The 14,976-nt window shown below is 40.2% G+C and overlaps 2 protein-coding genes and 1 long non-coding RNA gene across 3 annotated transcripts; all 3 read right to left on the bottom strand.

Moving 5' to 3' along the window:
* Nucleotides 1-9,765: 9,765 nt before the first annotated feature.
* Nucleotides 9,766-10,515, bottom strand: LOC119768002. Its single transcript, XR_005277844.1, has 2 exons — nucleotides 10,194-10,515; nucleotides 9,766-10,031 (listed from the first exon to the last, which is right to left on the bottom strand). It is a non-coding gene; the product is annotated as an uncharacterized LOC119768002 (long non-coding RNA).
* A 937-nt stretch (nucleotides 10,516-11,452) lies between these two features.
* On the bottom strand, nucleotides 11,453-12,212 carry LOC119766202. The gene is made up of 2 exons (XM_038250636.1): nucleotides 12,027-12,212; nucleotides 11,453-11,885 (listed from the first exon to the last, which is right to left on the bottom strand). Exons 1-2 carry the CDS (start codon nucleotides 12,210-12,212, stop codon nucleotides 11,754-11,756), a joined length of 318 nt encoding a protein of 105 aa, XP_038106564.1. The 3' UTR covers nucleotides 11,453-11,753.
* A 1,571-nt stretch (nucleotides 12,213-13,783) lies between these two features.
* LOC119766201 lies at nucleotides 13,784-14,546 on the bottom strand. Its single transcript, XM_038250635.1, has 2 exons — nucleotides 14,361-14,546; nucleotides 13,784-14,216 (listed from the first exon to the last, which is right to left on the bottom strand). The coding sequence occupies exons 1-2, from the start codon at nucleotides 14,544-14,546 to the stop codon at nucleotides 14,085-14,087; spliced, it is 318 nt and encodes a 105-aa protein (XP_038106563.1). The 3' UTR covers nucleotides 13,784-14,084.
* Nucleotides 14,547-14,976: the final 430 nt, after the last annotated feature.

The raw sequence follows: 14,976 nt of genomic DNA, 5'->3' as shown, positions 1-14,976 counted from the left end.
GCAAAAACAAATAAAAAAAACTAACTTTAAAGTTTAGTCTGATTCAATTTTCGTTGCTGATTTGTTCGAACATCAATAAGGCGACTTGTATCAGAAGAAAGTGAGGCATTTTCGCTAGTTTTAACTGTTCTGTGTTCTGCGTGCACATCCGCAAACATCGACCACACACATACTAATACAAAGCGCCACCAAAAGGCAAAAGGTAATTACGAATATTTTTAGCATTTTTGGATTGAGTGGACTGGGCAGTAGGTTCAAGTAGGATTACACACTTTTGTGTAGTAATCTTGGATATTTTCACAGTGTAATAAACGAGGCAGCTATACCCAGTCAAATCAATCCGAATACGATTCTAATTAGATTCCGTTTCAGGATTCGGATTGATTTGACTGGGTACCACCACGCAGCGTAAAAGAGCATTCTTTTATTACGTAACGCAGTTGTTGGTGTGGGTTGATAAATAACTAAAGTTGAACTTTAGTTGAACTAAAAAAAGTTTAATGCTGTTACTCGGTGAAGCAATAACGTTGCCCAGGCACGAAATATTTTAGCAGAGCTGGTTCTGTAAGAATCCTGCTAGAATGTCACTACATTTATGTATCTATAAGAAAATGGAAACTGTGTTAGAACTCGGCTAGAAACCAACCAACGAGTGCCTGCTCATTTAGGTACACTTCTTTTATTACGTAACGCTAAAATTTGGATATTTGACCCTCCCCTTCGTTTAAAATGTCCATATAAATTTAAAAAAAAATACTTAACTCGTTCGAACCTCCCACCCCCTCAACCTACACCACCAACAGCGTTACGTAATAAAAGATGCTCTTTTACGCTGGTGGCGCTGCGTGGTGGTAGCTGCCCTGTTCATAGAGTTATCTACGTGCGCATGTATTGCGTGAACGTACACGAAAAACATTGAGGTTAAATTTTGTACCCGCCAGCAAAACAAATGGAGTGCTAGTGTCCGTGAGCTCGGGCTTAGATAACTCAATATTACACTATGAAGATATCCATGGCTAATCCAAGGAACCAAAAGGTGGCAACAGAAATGTTCGTCAAAAGAGGTGCCGCAAAAACTTTTTGATCAAATGTTCGAACAAATCAGCAACAATTATCTCATCAATACCGAACCGGCGCCGGCTCAGGTGCTCGGCACGTCCTCGCTGGCAACGTTCTCTCTCTGATTTTTCTTCGCGATTGCGTCGAAGAACTTGGACATCATCCTAGAAGCTGCTTATGGAATTGAGCTTCGGCAAGGAGCAAACCGCTTCTACTGAAACTTAACAGGTCACCCCACATTCGGTATCGGACGGAAGTTTGATTTGTTAATATGGTGTCAGTCGAAGTACAAGTACTTGCCCTTTATTTAAAAAATATGCTTAATGAAAAAATAATAATAAATATACAAAATTATTGTTTAAGTGATGTTCTCGCTATCATGTTAGAATAGATTTTTTATTTATATTTATTTTATTTCACATCTTGACTTTGCGCATGATGAATAAAAGCACAATTTCTCGGCACAAGCATCTACGAATCGCACCTCACAATCCTTTTTAGTAAACGTCTTTATAAGTTTTATATTAAAATCGCGATTCAAATGAAAACTGTTCAGGTTAAGCAAATTATACCAGGCAGAGTCGATGCTAAATCTAACGCTATGTGTTTTGCGTGCACGTCAAAATAATAATAAATATACAAAATTATTGTTTAAGTGATGTTCTCGCTATCATGTTAGAATAGATTTTTTATTTATATTTATTTTATTTCACAACTTGACTTTGCGCATGATTAATAAAAGCACAATTCCCCGGCACAAGCATCTACGAATCGCACCTCACAATCCTTTTTAGTAAACGTCTTTAGGGGGAACAAAATAATGTCTTTAATCACAGAAAAAACAACTGGTTCGAAAGATGATCGTTTTTTAAAAAACTGATAGTTGAAACAAGAATTGCCTATTTAACTTGAAAAGTTTGAAAAGAATATTGAAACTCACCATGCGAGAACGATGCTTAGCGGAACAATCTGTCCAGCTGAGATGAACAAGTTTCCACTTGCGGTGGAATTCGATGGCGTTGGATGTTCCGATGCTCTCCGGCAGTTTGTCCTTTTCCGGTGCTGCTCCATAAACTTTTCCTGTAATATCGGCGAAAAACAGTATCCGCGTTGCAGCTTGCTGCATCACAAAATTAAATCAAAACAAACTTGACAGTCGAGCGCGAAAGAGACACAAAGCAAACCAACGTTTTCAATAAAGCAGGTGTGGTTCTGTAAAATGTCAAATGGCAAGAGGAATTTAATTCCTTAATATATTAAATGCCAAAATTAATTTATTAAGGCCATTGTCACGCCCCTCGGTTTAAACCGAACAGCGCAATACTCAAAGCATGTGGTTTACTAAGGATTACATTTTATTTTGAACTGTAAATATTAATTGGTTATGTTACACATGACCAGTATGACAAAGAACTTTGCTAGATGATTGTTGAAATTTTCGATTAGAACGTCCGATCCAAATTTCCCCATGATTCCCTTACTCTTTTGTGGTATATTTCGTGGCTCTGAAACAGGCTGTTTGATTTGTAAAGTTTTAACGCATAATATCAACGTCCTATCGAACTAAGTGGATGAAAATTGCAAGTGGAGCTGAACTGCCCTATTCAGGGCTCTAATTGATTACGAAATAGTTATTCTAAATTTCCAGAAACAGATTTCAGAAGTTTAACAGTCATTTTTCCCCAACTCTTATGGTTCGGCAAATGTCCCCCCATCGGAACATCCCCGGGGCGTCCGGCCACTCCGGATTGTGGCCACTACTGCTGAAATATCAAATTTCATGTCCAGTATCAAAATCCATACAGTTTGATACCCATATTGTACCAACTCTTATGGTTCGGCAAATGTCCCCCCATCGGAAAATCCCCGGGGCCTCCGGCCACTCCGGATTGTGGCCACTACTGCCGAAATGTCAAATTTCATGTGCAGTATCAAAAACCCTACAGTTTGATAGCCATATTGCCCCAACTCTTATGGTTCGGCAGATGTCCCCCCATCGGAACATCCGCGGGGCCTCCGGCCACTCCGGATTGTAGCCAATGCTGCCGAAATGTCAAATTTCATATCCAGTATCAAAAACCCTAAAGTTTGATACCCATATTACCCCAACTCTTATGGTTCCGCAAATGTCCCCCCATCGGAACATGCCCCAACTCTTATGGTTCGGCAAATGTCCCCCCATCGGAACATCCGCGGGGCCTCCGGCCACTCCGGATTGTGGCCACTACTGCCGAAATGTCCAATTTGATATCCAGTATCAAAAACCCTAAAGTTTGATACCCATATTGCCCCAACTCTTATGGTTCGGCAAATGTCCCCCCATCGGAACATCCGCGGGGCCTCCGGCCACTCCGGATTGTGGCCACTACTGCCGAAATGTCAAATTTCATATCCAGTATCAAAAACCCTAAAGTTTGATACCCATATTGCCCCAACTCTAATGGTTCCGCAAATGTCCCCCCATCGGAACATCCGCGGGGCCTCCGGCCACTCCGGATTGTGGCCACTACTGCCGAAATGTCCAATTTCATATCCAGTATCAAAAACCCTAAAGATTGATACCCATATTGCCCCAACTCTTATGGTTCGGGAAAAGTCCCCCCATCGGAACACCCGCCGGGGACTCCGGTCACTCCAAGTGGTGGCCAATTCCAATTATCAATTCCCGCTCATGCCGGCTGGCATGTCTTGGCGTGTCCATGCCTCCAGGCTATCTGCTCCCGGGCCTCCAGGCCGTCTGCAAACGGGCCACCAGGCCATCTGCTCCTGATGTGTTCTCGTCGACGGCCAGCAACAGACTGAATTTTCGGGACCGACCGAGCCGAGTTTTGTTAATTTAGATCGGGGACGTATGCCCCGCCTTTTTGCACCCATTCTCCTACATCTCCTTATTCGCTTTTTGCCGCGTCGGCGATCCGAAAATTATGAGGTAGAGTGGGGGTGATTTTAGATACATCAATCTCACGTCTCTATATTGACTGATTGGGAAACGTTTGTTCAACCAACCAGCGTGCACCAAAAAGAGGGGAAATTTGCCGAGAGGGGAATTCGTTACGTAACGTTTTCGCTTCGCGAAAATTTTGGATTGACACCCCGTATAGAAACCTTAGGACAAAGTTCTTTGTCAAAACATTTTCCTAATAAAATGTAATGCTTAAAGAAATTATGAAAAAATACAATAGATGGCAGCACTGTTTTAACAAAACAAAATTGACTCATAGATGTCGCTAGTGAGCGCGCCGCTCCATGGCCAGTATCCTTTTAAAGGGTACTGGGCCAGTACCCTTTTGAAGGGTTTCGCCCTCGTACCCTTTCAAAAGGGTGAAGACGGGTAAACTTGAAAAAAAGGATAAAAAGTACCCTTTTAAGGGTTGTTCTGATTTTGAGTGCAGGCACAAAATATTTTAACAGAGCTGGTTTTGTAAGAATCCTGCCAGAATGTCGCTACATTTCTGTTAGAATTCTATAAGAAAATGGAAACTGTGTTAGAACTCGGCTGGAAACCAACCAACGAATGCCTGCTCATTTAGGTACACTTCTTTTATTACGTAACGCTAAAATTTGGATTTTTTGACCCCCTCGCGCTTCGTTTAAAATGTCCATACACATTTCAAAAAAACACTTAACTCGTTCGAATTCCCCACCCCTTCAACCCACACCAACAACTGCGTTACGTAATAAAAGAATGCGGCAACTTGTATCAGAAGAAAGTGAGGCATTTTTGCTAGTTCTAACTGTTCTGTGTTCTGCGTGCACGTCCGCAAACATAGACCACACTCATACTAATACAAAGCGCCACCAAGAGGCAAAAGGTAATTACGAATATGTTTGGCACTTTCGTTTCGGTTTTGCAAAAACAAATAACAAAACTAACTTTCAAGTATAGTTGACTATTAAACTTGTAATTGTTGCTGATTTGTTCGAACATTTGATCAAAAAATAATAAGTTTTTTGCAGCACCTCTTTTGGACGGACATTTCTGTTGCCACCTTTTGAATCTTTAGATTAGCCATAGATATTTTCATAGTGTAATAAACACGGCAGCTACCACCACGCAGCGCCACCACCGTAAAAGATAATTCTTTTATTACATAACGACGTTGGTGGTGTGGGTTGAGGGGGTGGGAAGTTCGAACGAGTTAAGTATTTTTTTTCTTTTATTACATAACGACGTTGGTGGTGTGGGTTGAGGGGGTGGGAAGTTCGAACGAGTTAAGTATTTTTTAGAAATTTGTATGGACATTTTAAACGAAGGGCAAGGGGGTCAAAAAATACTAATTTTAGCGTTACGTAATAAAAGAAGTGTACCTTAATGAGCAGGCATTCGTTGGTTGGTTTCTAGCCGAGTTCTAACACAGCCCAGTCACGAAATATTCTAGCAGAGCTGGTTCTGTCAGAATCCTGCTAGAACGGTGGAACATTTCTGCTAGAATGCTGTAAGAATATCCAGCTCTGTAAGAACTCTGTTAGAATCCTGCTAGAAAGTCGTGACTGGGAGTTTCCATTTTCTTATAGAATTCTAACAGAAATGTAGCGACATTCTAGCAGAATTCTTACAGAACCAGCCCTGCTAAAATATTTCGTGCCTGGGCAACGTTATTGCTTCACCGAGTAACAGCATTAAACTTTTTTTAGTTCAAATATTGGTACGTTCGTTTGATGGCTAGTTTCACACTGAGTGCCGCACTCAGAGCTGTCAAAGTGTTTCTTTGAAGAAACTCGCGCTAGTTCCGCACGAGTTTCGCCGCCATGTTGGAACTGAAACTCTAGTGCCGCACTCAATATTTTTCAGTTTCATTCGAGTTCCACGCGCACTGACAAATGACGTTCGATTGAACCAAAACTGGCACCAACGAGTGCGGCACTCAGTGCCACACCGGCATTTCAAACGAACGTACCATATGATTACACAAAAGTGTGTAATCCTACTTGAACCTACTGCCCAGTCAACTCAATCGGAATTCTGAAACGGAATTCAGTTCGGTTGTTGCGTTTGAAACGGAATACTTAAACGATTCGAATTTAATTCCGATTGAGTTGACTGGGTAGTACCACGGGTATGAATATTCAAGTAATTTCAATATGGCGACCACCACCAACTGCGTTACGTAATAAAAGCATGCGGCAACTTGTATCAGAAGAAAGTGAGGCATTTACGCTAGTTTTAACTGTTCTGTGTTCTGCGTGCACATCCGCAAACATCGACCACACACATATTAATACAAAGCGCCACCAAGAGGCAAAAGGTAATTACGAATATGTTTGGCACTTTCGTTTCGGTTTTGCAAAAACAAATAACAAAACTAACTTTTAAGTATAGTTTGATTATTAAACTTGTAATTGTTGCTGATTTGTTCGAAAATTTGATCAAAAAATAATACGTTTTTTTTGCAGCACCTCTTTTGAACGGACATTTCTGTTGCCACCTTTTGTTTCCTTAGATTAGCCATAGATATTTTCACAGTGTAATAAACAGGGCAGCTACCACCACGCAGCGCCACCAGCGTAAAAGAGCATTATTTTATTACGTAACGCAGTTGGTGGTGTACACACACTTTTGTGTTAGTTTCAAACTGCCTCCACTTCCGCCGAAATTAACAACCGTATACGAGAGAGGCGTATTGACGTATTTGGGCACATACTATATCTCGGATTAGTTTTCAAAAATACGTAAGAGCCAATGGTAAACAAAGCCTTTTTTGCCTCCCACCTCCTCAACCCACACCACCAACTGCGTTACGTTACTCAATCGGATTCTAAAACGGAATTCAGTTCGGTTGTTGCGTTTGAAACGGAATACTCAAACGATTCGATTTTAATTCCGATTGAGTTGACGGGTATAAATTTTCAAGTAATTTCAATATGGCGACTTGCATCAGAAGAAAGTGAGGCATTTTCGCTAGTTCTAACGCTCTGTGTTTTGCGTGCACGTCCGCAAACATCGACCACACACATACTAATACAAAGCGCCACAAAGAGGCAAAAGGTAATTATGAATATTTTTGGCACTTTCTTTTCGGTATTGCAAAAACAAATTAAAAAAAACTAACTTTAAAGTATAGTCTGATTCAATTTTCGTTGCTGATTTATTCGAACATCAATATGGAGACTTGTATCAGAAGAAAGTGAGGCATTTTCGCTAGTTGTAACTGTTCTGTGTTCTGCGTGCACCTCCGCAAACATCGACCACACACATACTAATACAAAGCGCTACCAAGAGGCAAAAGGTAATTACGAATATTTTTAGCATTTTCGTTTCGGTTTTGCAAAAACAAATGACAAAACTAGCTTTTATGTATAGTTTGACTATCAAACTTGAAATTGTTGATGATTTTAACGAAAATTTTATTAAAAAATAATACATATCGTATATATATATATAACTCGTTCGAACCCCCCCACACCCTCAACCCACATCTCCAACTGCGTTACGTAATAAAATAATGCTCTTTTACGCTGTACCACCCAGTCAACTCAATCGGAATTAAATTCGAATTGTCTTAGTATATATATTATATATCTCGGGTGAGTTTTCAAAAAGCCGTAAGAGCCATCATGATCTCCGACATTAATATTCGTTTTTCTCCAAATTGTAATAAAATTTCATTCATTTTTAGTTTGGGTCACTTGAAGGACGTGTAGATGAACAATCTTAAGCATTTTTGAAATTGGTTTTTCGTAAGTGGGTCGGATACCGAGGCAAAAAAGGCTTTTTTTACCATTGGCTCTTACGTATTTTTGAAAACCAATCCGAGATATAGTATGTGCCCAAATACGTAAATACGCCTCTCTCGTATACGGTTGTTTATTTCGGCAGAAGTGGAGGCAGTTTGAAACTAACGCAAAAGTGTGTGTACACCACCAACTGCGTTACGTAATAAAATAATGCTCTTTTACGCTGGTAAACTGAAAACCCAACCATGGTAGTTGCTACCATATTAAAGGGTTAAATTGAGAACACGCACCGACGTATTTTTGCTAAAAACATTCTGTGCTTGGATTGACTAATTAACGCAGTCAGTTTTACTATGTCGTGAGCGGTATAGTAATTTTAACCCTCCAATACGAAGAAAATGATATTGATTTTGTAATTGCTACTATGCAATTTTGTGGCAGCATGGAACATTTTGCCATATTTGCGTTTACTTTTACCAAAAAGCCACAGTTAATTTAATAAGCAGCATTTTTAGCAAATGTTTTTTTTTAAATTACCATGGTCGGGCTTTCAGTGTGGCGCTGCGTGGTGGTAGATGCCCTGTTTATTACGCTGTGAAAATATCTATGGCTAATTTAAGGAACCAAAAGGTGGCAACAGAAATGTCCGTTCAAAAGAGGTGCTGCAAAAAAACTTATTATTTTTTGATCAAATTTTCAAACAAATCAGCAACAAAGTTTGAGTCATATACTTAAAAGTTAGTGTTGTTAATTGTTTTGCAAAACCGAAACGAAAGTGCCAAAAATATTCGTAAATACCTTTTGCCTCTTGGTGGCGCTTTGTATTAGTATGTGTGTGGTCGATGTTTGCGGATGTGCACGCAGAACAGTTAAAACTAGCGAATATGCCTCACTTTCTTCTGATACAAGTCGCCATATTGATGTTCGAACAAATCAGCAACGAAAATTGAATCAGACCATACTTTCAAGTTAGTTTTTTTATTTGTTTTTGCAAAACCGAAAAGAAAGTGCCAAAAATATTCGTAATTACCTTTTGCCTCTTTGTGGCGCTTTGTATTAGTATGTGCGTGGTCGTTTCAGAATTCCGATTGAGTGGACTGGGCAGTAGGTTCAAGTAGGATTACACACTTTTGTGTAGTAATCCTGGATATTTTCACAGTGTAATAAACGAGGCTGCTATACCCAGTTAACTCAATCCGAATTTCCGTGTTCGAACCGGTTGTTGCGTTTGAAACGGAATATGTATACGATTCTAATTAGATTCCGTTTCAGAATTCGGATTGATTTGACTGGGTACCACCACGCAGCGTAAAAGAGCATTCTTTTGTTACGTAACGCAGTTGTTGGTGTGGGTTGATAAATAACTAAAGTTGAACTTTAGTTGAACTAAAAAAAGTTTAATGCTGTTACTCGGTGAAGCAATAACGTTGCCCAGGCACGAAATATTATAGCAGAGCTGGTTCTGTAAGAATCCTGCTAGAATGTAACTACCCAAGTAACCATCCAGCACAAAATGAAGTCACTGTTCAGCACTAACAGCGCATTTATAGCTGCGGGAAAAAGCTAAAATGTTTTGAAATCTGCACCAAATGCGCTTTTACAGCAGATTTGCAGCTGGTTTTGGACTTTATATTTCTGTTTTACAGCTGAGCCCCTACTGTTGTTGTTCCACCCCTGCAAAATTTCAAAAAAAAAAATGGAGAGGCAAAAATGTTGTTGTCCCTTTCTTTCTCTCTCCTCTGCTTCACTCAGTTCTATTTTTGCGTTGTTTACTACTTTGCCGACTCAGCTGATTGAGAGGGAAGTTGAATTATTTGAACTCGCGGTGCTGTCGATATGATGCTGTTGTTGCTGATGATGCTGTTGATGTTCGATGAATCTGGAGCCCGTGTCCTCACGGCTATATGAGGTATGGATTCCCAGGATGGTTTTTAGAGCTACATAAACAGTGTTGTCGCTCAGTAAAATGCACGGACCCTACTTAATATGGACATAAACCAGTCGAATTTTCTCTGTGTATTTTAAAAGACATTTTTCTGTTGATTCTGGATAATTTATTATAATCTAAATACAATCATTTAACAGCCTCCATAACCAAATAACTGTGCCATAATTGCCTAAACCGTTGAATTTCACTTTTTCACCGCACCGAACCACCGCATCTCGCCGTTCCTCGGGATGTTCCCTTCAATCATTACTATCCTGGACAACTGGGAAATGCCCCGAAGCCGGATATTCCTGGTTTCACGAAATTTGCCACAATTCCTCCGTATCCGTAAGTCAGCTGCTGGAGGTCACTGTAACGGTAGTAGGAGAAAGCTAGGAGTTCTTTTAACCTTCGGGAAGTCGCGTGTTTTCGTCTTTCTTACAACTGCCCTTACAAACTGTGTACAAAGTACACGTACGTGACCTCCGGTGGGTTAACGTTATGAATCTAAAATTAATAAAATTAAACTTACCAACATGATGCTGACTGCATTTTTCTCCCGCACGATTTGTTTTGGTTTAAAGTATGAGAGAGTAAGCAATATTTTTGGTTTTGTTTGTTGGTGCTCTCTCTTTCGCTCTTACACGGAACAAAATCGTGTTGCCAGTTTGATGAAATATTGTGTTGCAGTGTTGCTAGTAGCAGCATCAAATCAACACTATTCCGGCTATTACCAGAGCAGTTGTTTTAAAGCTAATTTGCTATCACCTTAGCTGTTTTATGACTGATTTGCTGGTGAATGCTGTTTAGCAGCTCATTTGTGATTTCTTTTAGTGCTGGATGGTTACTTGGGTACATTTATGTATCTATAAGAAAATGGAAACTGTGTTAGAACTCGGCTAGAAACCAACCAACGAATGCCTGCTCATTTAGGTACACTTCTTTTATTACGTAACGCTAAAATTTGGATTTTTGATCCCCTCCCCCTTCGTTTAAAATGTCCATACAAATTTCAAAAAAAATACTTAACTCGTTCGAACCTCCCACCCCCTCAACCTACACCACCAACAGCGTTACATAATAAAAAATGCTCTTTTACGCTGGTGGCGCTGCGTGGTGGTAGCTGCCCTTTTCATAGAGTTATCTACGTGCGCATGTAATGCGTGAACGTACACGAAAAACATTGAGGTTAAATTTTGTACCCGCCAGCAAAACAAATGGAGTGCTAGTGTGCGTGAGCTCGGGCTTAGATAACTCACTATTACACTATGAAAATACCCATGGCTAATCCAAGGAACCAAAAGGTGGCAACAGAAATGTTCGTCAAAAAGAGGTGCCGCAAAAAAACTTTTTTGATCAAATGTTCGAACAAATCAGCAACAATTATCTCATCAATACCGAACCGGCGCCGGCTCAGGTGCTCAGCACGTCCTCGCTGGCAACGTTCTCCTCTGATTTTTCTTCGCGATTGCGTCGAAGAACTTGGACATCATCCTAGAAGCTGCTTATGGAATTGAGCTTCGGCAAGGAGCAAACCGCTTCTACTGAAACTTAACAGGTCACCCCACATTCGGTATCGGACGGAAGTTTGATTTGTTAATATGATGTCAGTCGAAGTACAAGTACTTGCCCTTTATTTTAAAAATATGCTTAATGAAAAAATAATAATAAATATACAAAATTTTTGTTTAAGTGATGTTCTCGCTATCATGCTAGAATAGATTTTTATTTATATTTATGTTATTTCACAACTTGACTTTGCGCATGATGAATAAAAGCACAATTCCCGGCACAAGCATCTACGAATCGCACCTCACAATCCTTTTTAGTAAACGTCTTTATAAGTTTTACATTAAAATTGCGATCCAAATGAAAACTGTTCAGGTTAAGCAAATTATACCAGGCAGAGTCGATGCTTGGAAGAACTGAGTCGCGCTGAGCGAACGGAACTGGTACTGCTGCACCTGCGGCTTGCGGTATTTGAACGCGTTCAGCACGTAACCAAGAAGAAGCTTAAGCTCAAGCACAAATTTCAACTGATTTCCCGACGAGCAGTACTCCTAGCACCAGCCTTTGACCAGCGGAACATCGATCACCCATCGACATTGTCCCGACGCATGTTGAACGGCCGCGGCACCCACAGCAACAACATCCCGTTTGGAGGAAGCAGTCCTTCAAGAGGAATGCAACACTTCCAGCAGCGGTGCGACGAACCAATTAAAACCTGGAGGGGGGGAACAAAATAATGTCTTTAATCACAGAAAAAACAACTGGTTCGAAAGATGATCGTTTTTTAAACAACTGATAGTTGAAACAAGAATTGCCTATTTAACTTGAAAAGTTTGAAAAGAATATTGAAACTCACCATGCGAGAACGATGCTTAGCGGAACAATCTGTCCAGCTGAGATGAACAAGTTTCCACTTGCGGTGGAATTCGATGGCGTTGGATGTTCCGATGCTCTCCGGCAGTTTGTCCTTTTCCGGTGCTGCTCCATAAACTTTTCCTGTAATATCGGCGAAAAACAGTATCCGCGTTGCAGCTTGCTGCATCACAAAATTAAATCAAAACAAACTTGACAGTCGAGCGCGAAAGAGACACAAAGCAAACCAACGTTTTCAATAAAGCAGGTGTGGTTCTGTAAAATGTCAAATGGCAAGAGGAATTTAATTCCTTAATATATTAAATGCCAAAATTAATTTATTAAGGCCATTGTCACGCCCCTCGGTTTAAACCGAACAGCGCAATACTCAAAGCATGTGATTTATTAAGGATTACATTTTATTTTGAACTGTAAATATTAATTTAAAACAATAAAAAACATTTTCCTAATAAAATTTAATGCTTAAAGAAATTATGAAAAATTACAATAGATGGCACTGTTTCAACAAAACAAAATTGACTCATAGATGTCGCTAGTGAGCGCGCCGCTCCATGGCCACCCAGTCAAATCAATCCGAATTCTGAAACGGAATCTAATTAGAATCGTATACAGAACGGAATTTGTATACGATTCTAATTAGATTCCGTTTCAGAATTCGGATTGATTTGACTGGGCAGTATCCTTTTAAAGGGTACTGGGCCAGTACCCTTTTGAAGGGTTTCGCCCTCGTACCATTTCAAAAGGGTGAAGACGGGTAAACTTGAAAAAAAGGATAAAAAGTACCCTTTTAAGGGTTATTCTGATTTTGAGTGCAGGCACGAAATATTTTAGCAGAGCTGGTTTTGTAAGAATCCTGCCAGAATGTCGCTACATTTATGTTAGAATTCTATAAGAAAATGGAAACTGTGTTAGAACTCGGCTGGAAACCAACCAACGAATGCCTGCTCATTTAGGTACACTTCTTTTATTACGTAACGCTAAAATTTGGATTTTTTGACCCCCTCGCGCTTCGTTTAAAATGTCCATACACATTTCAAAAAAACACTTAACTCGTTCGAACTCCCCACCCCCTCAACCCACACCAACAACTGCGTTACGTAATAAAAGAATGCGGCAACTTGTATCAAAAGAAAGTGAGGCATTTTCGCTAGTTCTAACTGTTCTGTGTTCTGCGTGCACGTCCGTTTTTTAGAAATTTGTATGGACATTTTAAACGAAGGGCAAGGGGGTCAAAAAATACCAATTTTAACGTTACGTAATAAAAGAAGTGTACCTTAATGAGCAGGCATTCGTTGGTTGGTTTCTAGCCGAGTTCTAACACAGCCCAGTCACGATCTCATCAATACCGAACCGGCGCCGGCTCAGGTGCTCAGCACGTCCTCGCTGGCAACGTTCTCTCTCTGATTTTTCTTCGCGATTTCGTCGAAGAACTTGGACATCATCCTAGATGCTGCTTATGGAATTGAGCTTCGGCAAGGAGCAAACCGCTTCTACTGAAACTTAACAGGTCACCCCACATTCGGTATCGGACGGAAGTTTGATTTGTTAATATGATGTCAGTCGAAGTACAAGTACTTGCCCTTTATTTTTAAAATATGCTTAATGAAAAAATAATAATAAATATACAAAATTTTTGTTTAAGTGATGTTTTCGCTATCATGCTAGAATAGATTTTTATTTATATTTATGTTATTTCACAACTTGACTTTGCGCATGATGAATAAAAGCACAATTCCCGGCACAAGCATCTACGAATCGCACCTCACAATCCTTTTTAGTAAACGTCTTTATAAGTTTTACATTAAAATCGCGATCCAAATGAAAACTGTTCAGGTTAAGCAAATTATACCAGGCAGAGTCGATGCTTGGAAGAACTGAGTCGCGCTGAGCGAACGGAACTGGTACTGCTGCACCTGCGGCTTGCGGTATTTGAACGCGTTCAGCACGTAACCAAGAAGAAGCTTAAGCTCAAGCACAAATTTCAACTGATTTCCCGACGAGCAGTACTCCTAGCACCAGCCTTTGACCAGCGGAACATCGATCACCCATCGACATTGTCCCGACGCATGTTGAACGGCCGCGGCACCCACAGCAACAACATCCCGTTTGGAGGAAGCAGTCCTTCAAGAGGAATGCAACACTTCCAGCAGCGGTGCGACGAACCAATTAAAACCTGGAGGGGGGGGGGGACAAAATAATGTCTTTAATCACAGAAAAAACAACTGGTTCGAAAGATGATCGTTTTTTAAACAACTGATAGTTGAAACAAGAATTGCCTATTTAACTTGAAAAATTTGAAAAGAATATTGAAACTCACCATGCGAGAACGATGCTTAGCGGAACAATCTGTCCAGCTGAGATGAACAAGTTTCCACTTGCGGTGGAATTCGATGGCGTTGGATGTTCCGATGCTCTCCGGCAGTTTGTCCTTTTCCGGTGCTGCTCCATAAACTTTTCCTGTAATATCGGCGAAAAACAGTATCCGCGTTGCAGCTTGCTGCATCACAAAATTAAATCAAAACAAACTTGACAGTCGAGCGCGAAAGAGACACAAAGCAAACCAACGTTTTCAATAAAGCAGGTGTGGTTCTGTAAAATGTCAAATGGCAAGAGGAATTTAATTCCTTAATATATTAAATGCCAAAATTAATTTATTAAGGCCATTGTCACGCCCCTCGGTTTAAACCGAACAGCGCAATACTCAAAGCATGTGATTTACTAAGGATTACATTTTATTTTGAACTGTAAATATTAATTTAAAACAATAAAAAACATTTTCCTAATAAAGTTTAATGCTTAAAGAAATTATGAAAAATTACAATAGATGGCACTGTTTCAACAAAACAAAATTGACTCATAGATGTCGCTAGTGAGCGCGCCGCTCCATGGCCACCCAGTCAAATCAATCCGAATTCTGAAACGGAATCTAATTA

This window comes from Culex quinquefasciatus, chromosome 2 (assembly GCF_015732765.1).
Source record: "Culex quinquefasciatus strain JHB chromosome 2, VPISU_Cqui_1.0_pri_paternal, whole genome shotgun sequence".
Taxonomy (NCBI): Eukaryota; Metazoa; Arthropoda; class Insecta; order Diptera; family Culicidae; genus Culex; species Culex quinquefasciatus.
The sequence above is the reverse complement of the archived record's forward strand: the minus strand, read 5'-3'. Positions and strand labels throughout refer to the sequence as shown.

Coding starts and splice junctions, on each gene's coding strand:
- LOC119766201 (XM_038250635.1), bottom strand. CDS start 14,546: ATGCAGCAAGCTGCAACGCGGATACTGTTTTTCGCCGATATTACAGGA. Junction 14,217..14,360: donor CTAAGCATCGTTCTCGCATG/GTGAGTTTCAAT, acceptor CCCCCCCTCCAG/GTTTTAATTGGTTCGTCGCA.
- LOC119766202 (XM_038250636.1), bottom strand. CDS start 12,212: ATGCAGCAAGCTGCAACGCGGATACTGTTTTTCGCCGATATTACAGGA. Junction 11,886..12,026: donor CTAAGCATCGTTCTCGCATG/GTGAGTTTCAAT, acceptor CCCCCCCTCCAG/GTTTTAATTGGTTCGTCGCA.